The sequence below is a fragment of the Eptatretus burgeri genome, chromosome 7 (genome assembly GCF_056783735.1).
Source record: "Eptatretus burgeri isolate ZD-2024b chromosome 7, Ebu_testis_v1, whole genome shotgun sequence".
Lineage (NCBI taxonomy): Eukaryota > Metazoa > Chordata > Myxini > Myxiniformes > Myxinidae > Eptatretus > Eptatretus burgeri.
Window position 1 is genome coordinate 90433307 of NC_140967.1, and position 18401 is coordinate 90451707.

Here is an 18401-nt window from a genome sequence, read left to right on the forward strand (position 1 = left end):
CACACACACACACACACACACACACACACACACACACACACACACACACACACAGCGACACATAAACGCAGTGCGACACACACACACACACACACAAACGCAGAGTGACGCGCGCGCACACACACACACACACACACACACACACACACACACACACACACACACACACAAAAGGCAGAGCCACACAAACACACACACCCACACACCCACACACACAAGGCAGAGCGACACACATACGCAGAGCGACACACACACATAAATACGCAGAGCGGCACACACACAAACGAACAGAGCGGCACACACGCATTCAAAAAGAGCGGCACACACATTCAAACAGAGCGACACACACACGAACAGAGCAACACACACTCATACGAATAGGGTGACACACACACATACGAACAGAGCGACACACACGCAGAGCAACACCACACACACGCTGAGTGACACACACGCTCACACACACTGAGTGACACACACACACGCACATACATGGAGAGTGACAACACACACATGCGCAGAGCGACAGACACACACACACACACATCCACAGAGTGACACACACACACACATATACGAACAGAACACACGCACATCTGCAGAGGGGCACACACACACACACACACACACACACACACACACACACACACACACACACACACACACACACACACACACACACACACACACACGGCAGAGCGACAGACACACATATATATGCAAAGCGGCACACAAACATTCGAAAAGAGCAGCACACACATTCGAACAGAGCGACGCACACACACATTCAAATAGACCAACACACACATACGAACAGAGCGACACAAACATATACGAACAGAGCGACACACACACGCATACGAATAAGGCGACACACACTCACACACACACAAACAGAGCGACACACACATACGAACAGAGTGACACGCACAGAGCAACACCACACACACGCTAACACACACAGAGCGACACCACACACAAGCAGAGTGACACACACACACACATACGCCAAACAACAACACATACACATCTGCAGAGTGACACACATACGCAGAGCGACACACACACACGAACACGAAGAGAGCGACACACACGAACATACGAACAGAGCGACACACACGAACATACGAACAGAGCGACAACACACACATACATATGCAGGACGACAAAACCCACACATGCGCAGCACGACAACAACCACACACACACACACACACGCACACACACCCACGGCAGAGCGAAACACACACACACACAAACGCAGAGTGACACACACACACACACACACACACACACACACACCCATGGCAGAGTGAAACACACACACACACACACATACGAACAGAGCGACACATACCAACAGAGGGGCACACACACATACGAACAGAGCGACACCACACACATGCTGAGTGACACACACGCTCACACACGCAGAGCGACACCACACACGCACACGCAGAGCGACACACAAGCAGAGTGACACGCACACACACACATGCAGAGCGACACACACATACACACATACGAACAGAGCGACACACACACATACAGCGACACCACACACACGCTGAGTGACACACACACGCCAACACACGCAGAGTAACACCACACACGCACACACATGCTGAGCGACACGTACACAGAGCGACACACACACACACACATACATATGAACAGAGCGACACACACACACACACACACACACACACACACACATATACAAACAGAGCGACACACACACACACATACAAACAGAGCGACACACACACACATACAAACAGAGCGACACACACGTGTACATAGTGACACACACACACACACACACACACAAACAGAGCGACACACGTGTACATAGTGACACACACACACATACAAACAGAGCGACACACACGTGTACATAGTGACACACACACACACACACACACATACAAACAGAGCGACACACGTGTACATAGTGACACACACACACACACACACACACACACACACACACACACACACACACACACACACATACATACAAACAGAGCGACACACACGTGTACATAGTGACACACACACACACACACATAACTGTCTTTCTGAGCATGTATCAACCTTCAGGTTGAAATGTGATCTTTGCAGTCAAGACATTACTCTTGACTTCCAGAGAGCTCATTGCACAACTTGTCACGTGAGCACAACAACACAGGTACTTCCGGATGCTCGGCTAAAGGTGGACCTGATTCCGACCCCGTGTTGAGAGCTCGCTCGCCTCGACATTTCGCTTCACTTTGCACGGTTTCAGGGTTCGATGGGTTTATGAAATCGAGATTCTCCTCGTTTCGTTACAAACGCCACTGATGGTCATTGAACGGCATTCGTGGAAACGCGACATCGGGGTACAAACAAGCGCTGCAGAGAGAGAGACAGAGAGACAGACAGAGAGAGAGAGAGACAGAGAGAGAGACAGAGACAGAGAGAGACAGACGTTAGTATTTCACCCTCGGTGTCCCCCTCTCCCCAAACTCCACTGACCCCCCCCCCAACCCCACGGCCGTAAACCCAGACACGTCTGTCTGGATGTCCCACACCCTACACTCGCAGCTCACACCAACAACTTGGATCATTATTACCGTGGCGAGCGCGATGTCTGCGGACAACCACAAAGACAGCAGACATCGTCAATAGAGCGGACAGGAGCCAAAAGTCCAGTCAGAAACAACGATGGCGGGTGCTTGGAAGGGGGGTTCCCAAGACATAATACAGTTCGACCATGTTACGAAAGATGCGACGGACGCCCAACTGGAGACAGGGCGAAGACGTGTCTCATGGACAATACGAGCTGTGTTCGACGTACGTGAAGGTTGCGAAGCAGGAATGGACGTAGTTGCGTTTCCTCGGGTCAGGTTAGACATTAAGTGCCCGGCTCTCTTCCTGAACTCGCTCCTGCTTCCCTTCGTCTCACACAAACCTCCTCGCTCTGTTCAACGCCGATTCCGTCCCTCGTCTGCGTGTTTCTCCACATCCGTGCCGCGCGTCCCTTTCCTCTCGCGCACTGCCCCCCCCCGTCTGGCTCCCCCTCCCTGCTCCTGTCTGGCTCCCCCTCCCCCTGTCTGGCTCTCCCGCCCTTCCCTTCCCGCTTTCCTGTCTGTCTCTCTCTCTCCTCCTCCTCGATCACCCTCTCCGCGTCTCACATCCCTCATATCGATCTCACCGCCGCTGTGCTTGAGCTCTCTCCCATCCGACGTGAGTCCGAAAGATCCGATTTGGATTTGTTTTTATTCACCGAAGTGCCCGATGGTAATCTTGGCCCAGATTCACTCGTACCCATGTGAATGAGTGTGCAGGGAGTGCAGGCCCATCTGCGCTCTCGAGTGCAGTACGTGTGCACGAGCATCGCTCAGTCTTCCCAGTGAAAAACATGTTTGCGGGGGAGAGAGAAAGTGAGAGTGAGAGTGAGAGTGAGAGAGAGAGGAGTGAATTAATAATAATAAATAAATAATAATAATTTGAAAGAAAGAGTGCGGCAGACGTGCCAGAGGAAGGGAGAGGCCGGGCACAGGCATGCGGGACTAGGGGGAGGAGCAGATGGGGCGGAGCACGAGAGCGCTGACCAATGGCAGAGCAGCTTCCACGATGCTGTCACAACCTCTGTGTGAACCCGGTTATAGCGTCTGTCGCTATCTCATTGTCAATATCAATGTCTATACGTGACTGTCTCTCCGAGTCGTGTATTGGGTTTTTGTTTCACAAACATGCATTCCTCCTTATTTCTTTCCCGTCAATGTTGTCGCTAATTAAATAATATCCAATTTAACTACTCTGTCCCGATCACTCACGCTCGACTCATTCCATTGTTATTCATTCCTTGTGCTCTTGGCTGTCGTGCACTGCGTGTTTGTAAAAACTTTAACTTATTCCAACTCTTCTCGATTGTTAACTTTTCAGCTTTTCCAGGGACTTTGCGACCGTCTCACCATCACACCAGACCTTCCGATCGTGAAAGCCTCGACCCTTTCTCCCTTCTTTTTTTTTTAACCCACATCGACTGCAATCTTTTAATCCTTTTCAACCAATCACCCGTCATCTTGACGAGAAGCCGTTGCACCCTCTCGATCCCGATTTCCTTTCGCTCCAGCATCCCCATGCATCCTCAAAACACCTGTTCACCTTTCCCACCACTGCAACCTCATTTTCACCTGTCTGTTCATCTTGTTCAACCCTCTCACCTGCAATACCTTCCTCTTCCTCAGATTATCCAAACGAATTGTCACCCCAAATTCTCTGACCCCCCCCCCCCAACTCTTCTCCCCTCTATCTCTTCCTGCCCTGCTCCCCTCCCCAGGCTATGGTGCCAGACGCTCCACCACCTATAAATAACTGCCAATGGCTCCGTCAGACTCCTCGCACCAGCACTGGCGAGACAGCGAGAACCAGACGAGGGAAAGCAAGCAAGTCAAAGGACAAAAAGAAGAAGAAGAAGAAAAAAGCATGATCAGCAGTAAGAATTTAAATAATTCACACAAGGGGTTGATTGATGAGCTAAAAGGAAAGGAACGAGATATTGGGAATGAGAGCCAGTGGAGGGATCCAGAGAGAATAGACAAATAGTTGTGATGGTACTCATGGTCGCATTTCATGGGAGTTGCACGACACAAAAGTGACCTTGTGTTATTTTATTTATTTATTTTTTTCCAACAAAATAGCGGAGAAGAGGGCTCTGGGAGTCGGGGACTGTGATCGACGTCTGAATCACGACCCCAAATTGAAGACACCACACCAAAGGAGAGATTGGTGCGAATTTCCAGAGCATCACCCAAACGGCCAAGATTGCGTGGGGATCCCCAAGACTGTTGGAGATTAGTCGTTCGGAAAGACTGACTGAAAAGATGAAAATACATTAAAAAAAACTGACAAAAGGGATTTTCATCCGTTTGCCCACTCCGATCCAATTGCCCGCTCAGCTCCAATCCGATCCGCTCGCCCACTCCAATCTGATCCGATTGACTCGCCAGCTATGATCCGCTTGCCCACTCTGATCTGATCCGATCCACTCGCCCAGTATGATCCGCTCACCCACTCTGATCTAATCGATCCACTCGCCCGCTCTGATTAAATTGCCCACTCTGCTCCGATCCGTTCGGTCACTCTGCTCACCCCAATCCGATCCGCCCAATACAATCCCATCTGATCTGATTCGATCAGTTCACCCGCTCCATTCTGTTGGCCCCCTGCGATAGTCCCATGAGGGTCGTTATTTTACAAACAAGCTTCACTGTGTTGCACAATTATTTCTCTGTTAGCATTCCCCAAAGGAATAAATTAGCAAGATGAAAATATCACACCAGTCTTGATTTCAGGCAAACAGTCCCAACCACACCTCAGGGGAAGTGACGTAAGTAACTTTCACCGAGCACTGTCTTTGTGACGTCCTTTGACTCTCTTCTGTAGGAAAAGCACGAGAGGATAACTTCCTCCCCCTCCCCCTTGCCGTCGCCCTTCCCCTCCTCATGGGAGATCACAACCCATGTGGTTCCTGTTTCAGGCTGAATTGGGAGGGGAATGAGATGACACCTTAAGAAAGTATGATGCACCTCGCACTGTTCCCGGCTTGCCCTGCATGACACACACACACACACACACACACACACACACACACACACACACACACACACACACACACACACACACACACACACACACACACACACACACACACACACACACCACCGAATGGCGGTAGAAAACACAGTTATAACAGTTCATCAGTGCTCTATCCTCCAAATGCTGAGCTTCAATGAAGGACACAATAATTTATAAAGTGCTTGTTATTACCCGGCCAGGGTTGGAGTCAAACCAGACTCAAGTGTAATGACATCTACTCACGTTTTTGCCCATCATGTGACGTGTTTGTCAGGTCAGGCCAGATCAGATCTGATCTGATCTGTGATTTGCTGCAGGTACCAAGTAAACTTGCACTACCCTGTTTCATGGTCGGCCTGTCGGTGACTAAACTGTCTCCCCCACCAGGTTTCTTGGTGAGGAGGGTGTATGGATATGGACACCCAGCAGGATTAAAAAACAAAACCTGTCAAAGGGCGGAGGAGCTCCTTGTGAGCCAAGTGCCAATGGTCATCCATATCTGGTGCCCAACTGAGTCTGCAGACATCCTCCCGCAATTGGGTTACCTTGTTCTCGGAGGTTGGTGGCAGGATTTTCACTATGACCACCGTAAAACACTTCATGCCACAAAACAAAACAAAAACTACTAAGCAGGGCTACCCGGCGTTGCCCGGTGGTATTCTAATCCTGTTGACATTTTGAAGAAATCTTTTTGTTGTTGTTGTTGCCTGAAAACACTTCCCAACACCCACAAAGGAATGGGGTCAGGCATCATTTAATATTACTCTTCACAGAGCTACAAAGGGTAGGCATCACAAAGGCATCATTTAATATTAATCTTCACAGAGCTACAGTGATACTTGGCACTGTGGAGAAATGAAAAAAAAAATCCAACTTATTTGTTAAAAATTTGAAAATATATTTTTTGCCAAAAACACTCCCCGACACTCACTGATTAACTTCTGAAAGTTTGACGAAGATCCATTAGTCAGTCATGAAAAATGGCGACAGACAGACAGACAGACAAACACACAAACGCCTCTTTAATAGTATAGACGAGCAGGGGAACCCGGCGTTGCCTAGTGTTACCCGGTTAATTTATTTGTGGGGGGGCTAAAACACTTGCATAGATCCACTGAAGAATGGGGTCGGGGATCATTTAATATTCTCTTTCACGGAGCTACAAAGGCTTCGGCACTAAATAGCGATTTAAAAATGGCCCATCATAGTCGCCTGTCCAACTCACAAACCTGTGAGATTTGCAGAAGCCCCGTGGAATTGCAACAGTCAAATGACCAAGACCATGAGATTGCAAAATCACTTTGCACATGAAGAGATGTACTGCACTGTACAGGGTGGTTACAAAGTCGTGTTACTCCCCTCCCCACCCCCAAATCATCATTAGCATGGTCCGTGTACGAGTAGTTAGCCCATCTTGATGTAATAAGTCGGGACATGTCACCTTATGGATGTATTGTTTGTATGTATGCATTCTTTTGTGTTTGTGCATCTGTGTGTTTCTTTGTGTATTAATATGTTTGTACTTTTGTGTGTTTGTTTGAGCATTATTATATTGGTGTGTTTGTCTGTTTGTTTGAGCATTATTTTATTGGTGCGTTTGTGTGTTTGTTTGAGCATTATTATATCGGTGCGTTTGTGTGTTTGTTTGACCATTATTATATTGGTGCGTTTGTGTGTTTGAGCATTATTATATTGGTGTGTTTGTGTGTTTGTTTGAGCATTATTATATTGGTGTGTTTGTTTGACCATTATTATATTGGTGCGTTTGTGTGTTTGAGCATTATTATATTGGTGCGTTTGTGTGTTTGTTTGAGCATTATTATATTGGTGCATTTGTGTGTTTGTTTGATCATTATATTGGTGCGTTTGTGTATTTGAGCATTATTGGTGCGTTTGTGTGTTTGTTTGTTACTTGCGAAAATCGAAGATTTTTCAAGCATATTGGTTGGCCGACTTTGTTATTCTGTCTGTGTCTCACCTGCAGGTCACAATTCCAAACCAATCGTCATGAAACTTTACCAAGTCGTAGAAGTAGTCACAACCGAGAAGCAGAGGATGTGAAAAGTTCAACAGACTATCGGATGAGATTTGCACACGAGCAAGAAAACAACAGACCAGACGAGGAATCCTTAATCCATTTCGCAACAAACTTCCAAAACGGGTACAAATAATGGATACTACACAGGAAAACGAAACAGAAACAAACACAACCCCAACTAGAAGGGTACTCTGTGGAGCGCGTAGGACCGGGTGTTCAGTGTAACGCCTGATTCACGAGAACACACTGCATCAGGCCCAACACATTTTTGAATAAAAATTTCAAAATTCTCGCAGCCGGATCTGGATTCAGATCCTCACTAAAATTGACTCAATTTGTCCTTGTAACATACATGTGTCCACCAAGTCTCGTCTGAATCCGCTCAACTTTTTGAGATATCGTGCTATTTATCAGTTTCGCCCGATCTCTCAATGGTGAAGAATCACTTCAAAAAATATCGGATCCGGATCCAGATTCGGATCGTCACCAAAATCTAATCAGTTTGGCCTTGTCACACACCCAATCTGCCCACAACTTTTGAGATATCGTGCTATTTATCAGTTTCGCCCGATCTCTCAATGGTGAAGAATCACTTAAAAAAATATCGGATCCGGATCCAGATTCGGATCGTCACCAAAATCTAATCAGTTTGCCTTGTCACACACCCAATCTGCCCACAACTTTTTGAGATATCCTGCACACAAACAGACAGACAAACAGGGGTGAAAACATAACCTCCTTCCACCTTCAGTGGCAGAGGTAATGATTGCAAAGGAAAAAAAAAAAAAAAGAGGAAAATTACAAAAATAAATATCAGCAGATATAATCAGACAAATGGGAGAATGACAAAGAGCAGGAAGATTAAAAAAAAGAGCTTGACAGGACAGGGATCGACAAGGAATGCTCTTTGGAATGGCTAATAAGTGGTCAAATTAGTTGGGATGATGAACCAGTCGTCAAAATGTTCAATACCAAGGAGAGTACATGAATGCCTTTAAGAAAATGGTGGGATTGAGCCAACGGCCAAATGCAGGTTTTGGCGGGAAGAAACAAAAAGCACCAGTCACCTCTTCTTGGGATGTAAAAAAACACTCATGTCAGAACAGCTGAACACAGAAAGACACGACAACGTCTACAGAGTAATCCACTGGCACATCTGCAAACATTTCAACATCCCGGTCTCAGAACAATCATGGAAACAGAAACCAGATCCAATCCTCAAAAATAAACAAGTAATGCTCATGTGTAGACATTGCAAACAAATCATTGCATCCGGACATGGTGCTCAAACAAAAAAAGGAAAAATAACCGGCATTGTTGATCGAGGTCTCGGTTCCCAACGACTTTGGTCATTTTCCTAATTTCTGTCATTTCATCCAAATACCAGGATCTGAAAAATGAGGTCAAGAGGATTTGGAAATTGAAGAAAGCTGAAATTGTACCAGTGATAGTCGGAGCGACAGTAATGATGAAGAAAACTTACTGAGCACTTAAATAACCAGAGCGTTGGTGTCAAAGCCACCCAATTGCTCACCTGTTTATACATTTATCGTTTTTAAAAGACAAGTCTAATAATATTTTTTATAAAGCATTGCAGTGAAGTCTGATCCAAATAATTTTAAAGCAATATATGTATTTGTGTATTGTAATCAGTAAAAAATAGTGTGGTAGATAAAAACATTAGAAAGGAAATAACTTGCACCAAAAACTTTAACATTTTCATGCTCACGCCGGGGGTATCGCTATAGCTCTCTGTTCTTCGAACAGGTGAGCGAAAAATCATCGTGGGGGAATATCACCATAAACAGCTACAAGTGGAGGCTGTCAGAGGTTCAGTGAAGATTCTGAAAAGAGCCTTTGGAACGAGGCTATGAGAACGAAACTTCACAGTTTGGCTCATAAATCATGATCCTTTACCAAAAAATAGGAGGTGGAGATTTTGAGTTCTGGGAGAACTCCATCCCACCTCCTGAAACTCACAAATTGAGATTACAACGAAAGAGGCCTATTCATTTTGAGGTCAAAGGTCAAATTTCTAAAATCATAATTTTTCATCTGATTAATTTGAAAATTAAACAGCAATTGCATCGTGCATCACTGAATTGGGAAAGCAACTATTTTTGAGGTCAAAAGGTCAAACTTCTAAAACCATCAAATTTCATCTGAAATATCAATTTTCATCCGATTGACTGGTGCTTTGATTAAGATCGTCAATTTTAATCTTCATGAAATGGACAATTTGATGCATCCATGGCAACGTTTTTTGGGGGGTTTTGCAAGCATCATGCGAAGCACGACGTGTAGTTTGATTGTTTGTCTGTATGTCAATTGCCTCCAGGTGACATTTTAAAACTGATCTTCACGAAATGGTAGAATTGGTTACAAGGATGAAGTCTGTTGATTTTGAGGACAAAAGGTCAAAAGGTCAATAGAGGCCAAAGGTCAACAACCTTGTCAAATTGCTAAAATCATCAATTTTCATCTGATTGACTTGAAATTTGTCGAGTATTTGCATATTTCGTGATTGAATTCAACCACCAATTATTTTTAAGGTCAAATTTGTTTGAGCGATTTCGCAAGTATCTTTTCCTCTCATTTTTTTTGTATACCAGTATCGTCGAGGCTCATTGAAGACCTCATATATGGTGGAGGGGAGTAGATATGGGGAGGTGTCAGAGGGGAGTGAGTGGATATGGGGAGGTGCAGGAGGGGAGTGATCGGATATGTGGAGGTGCAGGAGGGGAGTGAGTGGATATGGGGAGGTGAATGAGGTTAGTGAGTGGATATGGGGATGTGGAGGAGGGGAGTGAGTGGATTTGGGGAGGTGGAGGAGGCGCGTGTGTGGCTATGGGGAGGTGCAGGAGGGGAGTGAGTGGATATGGGGAGGTGCAGGAGGGGAGTGATCGGATATGTGGAGGTGCAGGAGGGGAGTGAGTGGATATGGGGAGGTGAAGGAGGTTAGTGAGTGGATATGGGGATGTGGAGGAGGGGAGTGAGTGGATTTGGGGAGGTGGAGAAGGGGAGTGAGTGGATATGGGGAGGTGCAGGAGGGCAGTGAGTGGATATGGGGAGGTGCAGGAGGGGAGTGAGTGGATATGGGGAGGTGTCAGAGGGGAGTGAGTGGATACGGGGAAGTAGAGGAGGGGAGTGAGTGGATATGGGAAGGTGTCGGAGGGGAGTGAGTGGATATGGGGAGGTGGAGGAGGTTAGTGAGTGGATTTGGGGATGTGCAGGAGAGGAGTGAGTGGATTTGGGGAGGTGGAGAAGGGGAGTGAGTGGATATGGGGGGTGTCAGAGGGGAGTGAGTGAATTTGGGGAGGTGGAGGAGGGGAGTGGGTGGATATGGGGAGGTGGAGGAGGGGAGTGAGTGGATATGGGGAAGTGGAGGAGGGGAGTGAGTGGATATGGGGAGGTGCAGGAGGGGAGTGAGTGGATATGAGGAGGGGATTTGGGGAGGTGCAGGAGGGGAGTGAGTGGATTTTATTGTGGGAAGAAATGAAAGATGAGAAACTGGGATCAGAGGAATTACATCGTCAAACCAAAAGGCATGGGACACACCTTTTCAGGTATGAGTAGGAGAATTACTCACTGGTGAATCCGGTTTGTGTAACCGTGAATATCATCAACTGACTTCGAAAATAATTTCTGATTCAGAGCATCGACTCTCGGAGGAAGGAGTGAACAAAATTCCAACGAGGAATGATAACGGACCTTCAGAGTGTCCGAGCCATCACTCAATCAATCAGCTATCACCAAATTAGGTTTAAACACGAGAAAAAGAAAGGGGATGGTGGGCATAACTCTTGCATACATAATATGTAGATGGTGCATTAACATTAACATTAAGAAAGCTTATGGTGACATGCAAGCCATGTCTGGAAGAACAGACAACCTCACAGCGAGCCCTACATTTAGCCGATGACACGTCACAATGTAAAACTGTACCCCCAATTCTTTCTACTCATCCGTCCCTCCCTCCTCCACAACCGTCTCAGCCCTCTCTATCGCCCAGTCTGAATGCATTCCACAACCTTCAATCATTGTCCCGTGTCCCTGCAACCAGGAGCACAGGCCAGCGGAGACAGACACAGAGCCAAGGCCGAGGTTCGATTCCAAAAGTAACCATTCCGACTGAACCGAATTACTCAGGGTTCTTTTGTGTTCCCTCAAAAAGGAAGAAATACTACACCTGATGCAGAAAGAGGAGTAGCCATTCGTTTCCGCAATGGCACATTCCTCAGCGAAAATCGAGGGTTCAATCCCCTGAAAAACAGATTACCAGGAAAAACAAGAAAATAAACTAACTAACTTTCAACACAGGAATTAATCAAATGAACCAGACAAATCAGTATCTGTAAACATTCCATGGAATTCTTGGGTTCATATAAACCAGTTAGATTGAGAAATGTTACATAATCAAGATTCCCTTCCCTTGATTGTAAAATGCAACTCGGGGAGTGAAACTATTAACCTCCTCGATTTGAAGCCAACTCATGCATTTGGACATTTGGCCTCAACCTACCCGTCTCTTGGAATTCCACGGGTGCGCAGCACGATGGCATCGGCACATGAAAACGGTGTGAGACAGCGGGTGGGATGGACAGGCAGACAGGAGACGGCAGATGGACAGATGGGTTTGACTGGTGGGATGGGAGGGAGCAGGAAACTGGTGGACGATTCGGCAGGGGCTGCATATTGTCGACAAGATGGACAGGAGGCTTGCAGGTGACCAATTAGATATACACTCAGACAAGAAGCTGCATGCATACACAGCTAGACAGACGGGAAAGGAGGAAGTTTGCAGGTGGAAAACTGGATGTGAGGTGGGCAGAAGGACAGACAGGAAACTGCAGGTGAACTACATGGCTGGGCTCAGAGAAAAAGGGGCCTAATTTGTGGAGGTTTCAGTTAATCTCCACTTTGACATCCAACCTCAAGTGGATCACATTGACCGAAGCAGAAGTAAGGCTCCAGTTGCGACAGCGTCGTTGCTCAAAAAAAAAAAAGGTTTCACTGCCAGGCCTGACTTGTACATACTACATACTAAGGCAACAGTGCAGACATTGTAACTGCTCGTGGAGATTTGCGGAAGTGATAAAAAAAACACTAAAAGGACCATGTCTGGAGAGCTTTCCAAGTGCAACAGTGACATTAATGGTTTGGCTGTGGAACAGGAAACCAATGAAAGCACATGGGTCGATTGTTTCGTATTCATAACGTGCAAGCTGCGTCAAGGTGAGCAGCAAAGCGGTAGTGGCCTCACAGAAAGATGGCACTGGATAGAGAAAGCTGCTGGGTGATGGAAAAGCAAACACTGGGGAAAAGATGCAGAACTAGAAAATAAATAGGATATTCGTCCGGCTGGTGATATTTTCAATGTACATTTAACGTATTGGATTGAGAGCACGTTATCCTTTCAATGTGTAAAGCCAGCTGTCCTATTGTCTATTACAAGAGGATGTCTCATCTGGCCACATAAACCCTGCCATTGGGAACCCTTGTGTGGGTTTGGGGGGGATGATGATGATACTTGGGTTGGTGCAGTGCAGGTATGATGGGCCGAATGGCCTCCTCCTGAACTAAAGTTTCTTGTATAAAAATACAAAATAAGACACACACACAATATTCAAGATAAAAAGGAAGTGGATGAGTTCCTCGTAGATGGAAACACCTTTCTCATCCCAAAATTAGAAAAAAAAAACAACTTCCTCACTGATACTGGCTGAGAACATGCCTACCAACAACAAACTTCGAACACTAATCATTACAGAAATGATGTACCATCACCAAACACAACAAGGAGGTTCAGAGGCAGAACAAAAAGGATGCAAGAGCGGTTGGTATGGAACAATTGACCACCTACTGCTGAACAAGGCCGCTCTGGAAAATGGCAAAATGCGAAGAACCAAATTGTCCACCGCCCGGATAGACGATACGAAAGCTTTCGACAGTGTCCCACTTTCGTGTATGATAATAAAATGCATGCAAATATACAAAATCAATCCCAAAATAATCAAACTGAGAAAGCAATGGCGCTCTGGAATACCACATTGATATTACAGCACTCGGAAATAAATATCGAAATACCAGACTGAAGATATGGTGTGGGATCTTCAAGTTAGACAGTCTTTCCCTCCTCTTGTTTTGTCTGGCTCTGGACCCACTGAATATCCTCATCAACAAACAAGGACACAGATATACCCTAACAACCAATAGAAAAACATTCAAAGAAACAGGAAAGGCGACACACCTACTATACATGGACGATTTAAAACTGAGCACAAAATAACGAAAAATTGACAGGACAGCTAAAACAAGTAAAACGGTTCTCTGAGGACATTCAAATGGATTGTGGAGTAGATAAATGTCCCAAGTGCACATTTGTACAAAGTAAACTAACAAAAACAGACAACATAAAAATTGACCTTGAAACAACAATACAATAGTTAGAAAATGAAGGATCCAACAAATTCAGTGTGGCCATAAAGTCTGGAAACATAGATAATATAATTCTGTTACAGTTTGAAGATGTCATTGACGAAATATGAATGCGTTGAGGTGATACGACGAAATGGGCTGCACGCTCACCAGATCTGAACCCCCTTGATTACTTCTTCTGGGGTAAGATGAAGGTGCAGGTTTATTCAGTGAAAATCAGACATGAATCATCTGAGGCAACACATCATGGATGCATGAGCAAGGATTGATGGAAATGCTGCAATTATGCACGGCGTTCATTGCAATTTTGCACAGCGCATTGAACTGTGCATTTCTCATGAGGGACAACACATTGAACATGTCATGTTTTATAATGTATATTCACTTATGTTTCCAGACTTTATAGTCACCCTGTACTTTGGAGTTGAAGAGAGCCACCAAATGTCACAAACAAATGCGCAAAACAATAGCCATACCAAAAAATAGCCAATACCAACATAGATGGCCAATACCAAAAAATGGCCAATACCGAAATTAACCAATACTGACAGTAATCAATACCGACAATGGCCAATACTGACAATGGCCAATACCGACATTAACCAACACTGACAATAATCAAAACCGACAATAATCAAAACCGACAATAATAAACACCGACAATAATCAATACTGACAATGGCCAATACTAAAAAAATGGCCAATACCGACAATAATCAACACCAACAATAATCAATACCAACAATAATCAACACCGACAATAAACAACACCGACAACAAATACCCACAATAATCAATACCGACAATGGCCAAACCCGACAATAAACAATACCCACAATAATCAAGACCGACAATGGCCAATACCAACAATAATCAATACCTACAACAATCAATACCTGCAATAATCAATACTGACAATGGCAAATACCGACAATAATCAATACCAACAATGGCCAATACCGACAATAATCAACACCAACAATAAACAAGACCGACAATAGCCAATACCGAAAATAATCAACACCAACAAAAAACAATACCCACAATTATCAAGACCGACAATGGCCAATACCGACAATAACTAATAGCGACAATGGCCAATACCAACAATAATCAACACTGACAATAATCAACACTTACAATAATCAACATCGACGATAATCAATACCGACAATAATCAACACCAACAAAAATCAATACCTACAATAATCAACACCGACAATAAACAACACCCACAATAATCAAGACCGACAATAATCAACACCTCCAAGATTCAATACCGCCAATGGCCAAAACCGACAATGGCGAATACCGACAATAAACAATACCCAATGACAATAAACAATACCCACAATAATCAAGACCGACAATGGCCAATACCGACAATAATCAACACCGACAATAATCAACACCGCCAATAATCAACACCGACAATAATCAATACCGACAATAACTAATACCGACAATGGCCAAAACCGACAATGGCCAATACCGACAATGGCCAATAATCAACACCGACAATGGCCAATACCGACAATAATCAACACCGACAATGTCCAAAACAGACAATAATCAACACCGACTAATCAAAAACAACAAGAATACCGACAATAATCAATACCGACAATAATCAACACCTCCAAGATTCAATACCGACAATGGCCAAAACCGACAATGGCGAATACCGACAATAAACAATACCCAATGACAATAAACAATACCCACAATAATCAAGACCGACAATGGCCAATACCGACAATAATCAACACCGACAATAATCAACACCGCCAATAATCAACACCGACAATAATCAATACCGACAATAACTAATACCGACAATGGCCAAAACCGACAATGGCCAATACCGACAATGGCCAATAATCAACACCGACAATGGCCAATACCGACAATAATCAACACCGACAATGTCCAAAACAGACAATAATCAACACCGACTAATCAAAAACAACAAGAATACCGACAATAATCAATACCGACAATGGCCAATACCGACAATAATCAACACCAACAATAAACAAGACCGACAATAGCCAATACCGAAAATAATCAACACCGACAAAAAACAATACCCACAATTATCAAGACCGACAATGGCCAATACCGACAATAATCAATACTTACAATAACTAATAGCGACAATGGCCAAAACCGACAATGGCCAATACCGACAATAATCAACACTGACAATAATCAACACCTACAATAATCAACATCGACGATAATCAATACCTGCAATAATCAATACCAACAATAATCAATACCTACAATAAACAACACCCACAATAATCAAGACCGACAATAATCAACACCTCCAAGATTCAATACCGACAATGGCCAAAACCGACAATGGCGAATACCGACAATAATCAACACCGACAATAAACAACACCGACAATAAACAATACCCAATGACAATAAACAATACCCACAATAATCAAGACCGACAATGGCCAATACCGACAATAATCAACACCGACAATAATCAATACTGACAATGGCCAAAACCGACAATGGCCAATACCGACAATGGCCAATACCGACAATGGCCAATACCGACAATGGCCAATACCGACAATGGCCAATACCGACAATGGCCAATACGACAATAATCAACACCAAGAAAAATCAATACCGACAATGGCCAATACCGACAATAATCAACACCGACAATGTCCAAAACGGACAATAATCAACACCGACAACAATCAAAAACAACAAGAATACCGACAATAATCAATACCGACAATAATCAACCCCGACAATAATCTATACCTACAATGGCCAAGACCGACAATGATCAACACCGACAATGATCAACACCGACAATGGCCAAAACCAACAATATAATCAATACCGACAATGGCCAATACCGACAATGGCCAATACCGACAATGGCCAATACGACAATAATCAACACCGACAATAATCAATACCGACAACAATCAAAACCGAGAATGGCCAAAAACCGACATTAACCAATACCGACAATGGCCAAAAACCGACATTAACCAATACCGACAATGGCCAACAGTGACAATAATCAACAAAGACAATAACTTATACCGACAATGGCCAAAATCGACAATGGCCAATACCGACAATAACCAACACTGACAATGGCCAATTCCGACAATGGCCAATACGACAATAATCAACACCGACAATAATCAATACCTACAATAATCAACACCGACAAGGGCCAAAACCGACATTAATCAATACCAACAATGGCCAAAATCAACAATGGCTAAAACCGACAATGGCCAATACGGACAATGGCCAATACCGATAATAATCAATACCAACAATACCGACAATAATCAATACCTACAAAAATCAATACTGACAATCGCAAAAACCGACAATAATCAATGCCGACAATGGCCAAAACTGACAATAATCAAAATCGACAATGGCCAATACCGACAATATTCAACACCGACAATAACAACAACAATAACGACAATAATAACGACAATAATCAATACCGCCAATAATCAATGCCGACAATATTCAACACCGACAATAAACAATAACAACAATAATCAATACCTTCAATAATCAATACCGCCAATAATCAACACCGACAATAATCAATACCTCCAATAACTAATACCGACAATGGCCAAAACCGACAATAATCAACACCGACAATGGCCAATACCGACAGTAATCAATACCGACAATGGCCAAAACCGACAACAATCAACACCGACAACAATCAACACCGACAATGGCCAAAACCGACAATAATCAACACCGACAATAATCAATACAAACAATACCAACAATAATCAATACCGACAATAATCAACACCTACAATAATCAATACCGACAATGGCCAAAACTGACAATGCCCAAATTCGACAAAGGCCAATAACCAAAACTGACAATGGCCAATACGACAATAATCAACACCGGCAATAATCAATACCTACAATAGCCAACACCGATAATAATCAACACCGCCAATAATCAACACTGTCAATAATCAATACCTACAATAACTAAACACTGACAATGGCCAATACCGACAATAATCAACACTGACAATGGCCAAAACCAACAATAATCAACACCAACAATGGTCAATACCGACAATAATCAACACCGACAATGGCCAAAACCGACAATAATCAACACCGACAATAATCAATACCAACAACAATACCAACAATAATCAACACCTACAATAATCAATACCGACAATGGCCAAAATCGACAAAGGCCAATAACCAAAACTGACAATGGCCAATTCTGGCAATGGCCAATACGACA

General features: G+C 44.2%; 1 protein-coding gene and 1 long non-coding RNA gene across 13 annotated transcripts in view; one reads left to right on the plus strand and one right to left on the minus strand.

Annotated features, from left to right (window-relative positions):
• The window catches only part of PMEPA1 (prostate transmembrane protein, androgen induced 1), a 282083-nt gene that overhangs the window by 91118 nt on the left and 172564 nt on the right, over positions 1-18401 (minus strand). For 9 of the 12 annotated variants that reach the window (XM_085889548.1, XM_085889546.1, XM_085889549.1 and 6 more), the window contains one exon: positions 11853-11926. In XM_085889548.1, the coding sequence (XP_085745674.1) occupies positions 11853-11926 (74 nt within the window). Of the gene's footprint in view, positions 1-2839; positions 3045-5387; positions 5529-6410; positions 9054-11852; positions 11927-18401 lie in introns of those variants that run through there. The other 3 variants (XR_015060363.1, XM_085889554.1, XM_085889556.1) reach the window with 3 other exon arrangements.
• Positions 3087-7955, plus strand: LOC147023772 (uncharacterized). The gene is made up of 3 exons (XR_015060364.1): positions 3087-3228; positions 4328-4483; positions 7610-7955. It is a non-coding gene; the product is annotated as an uncharacterized LOC147023772 (long non-coding RNA).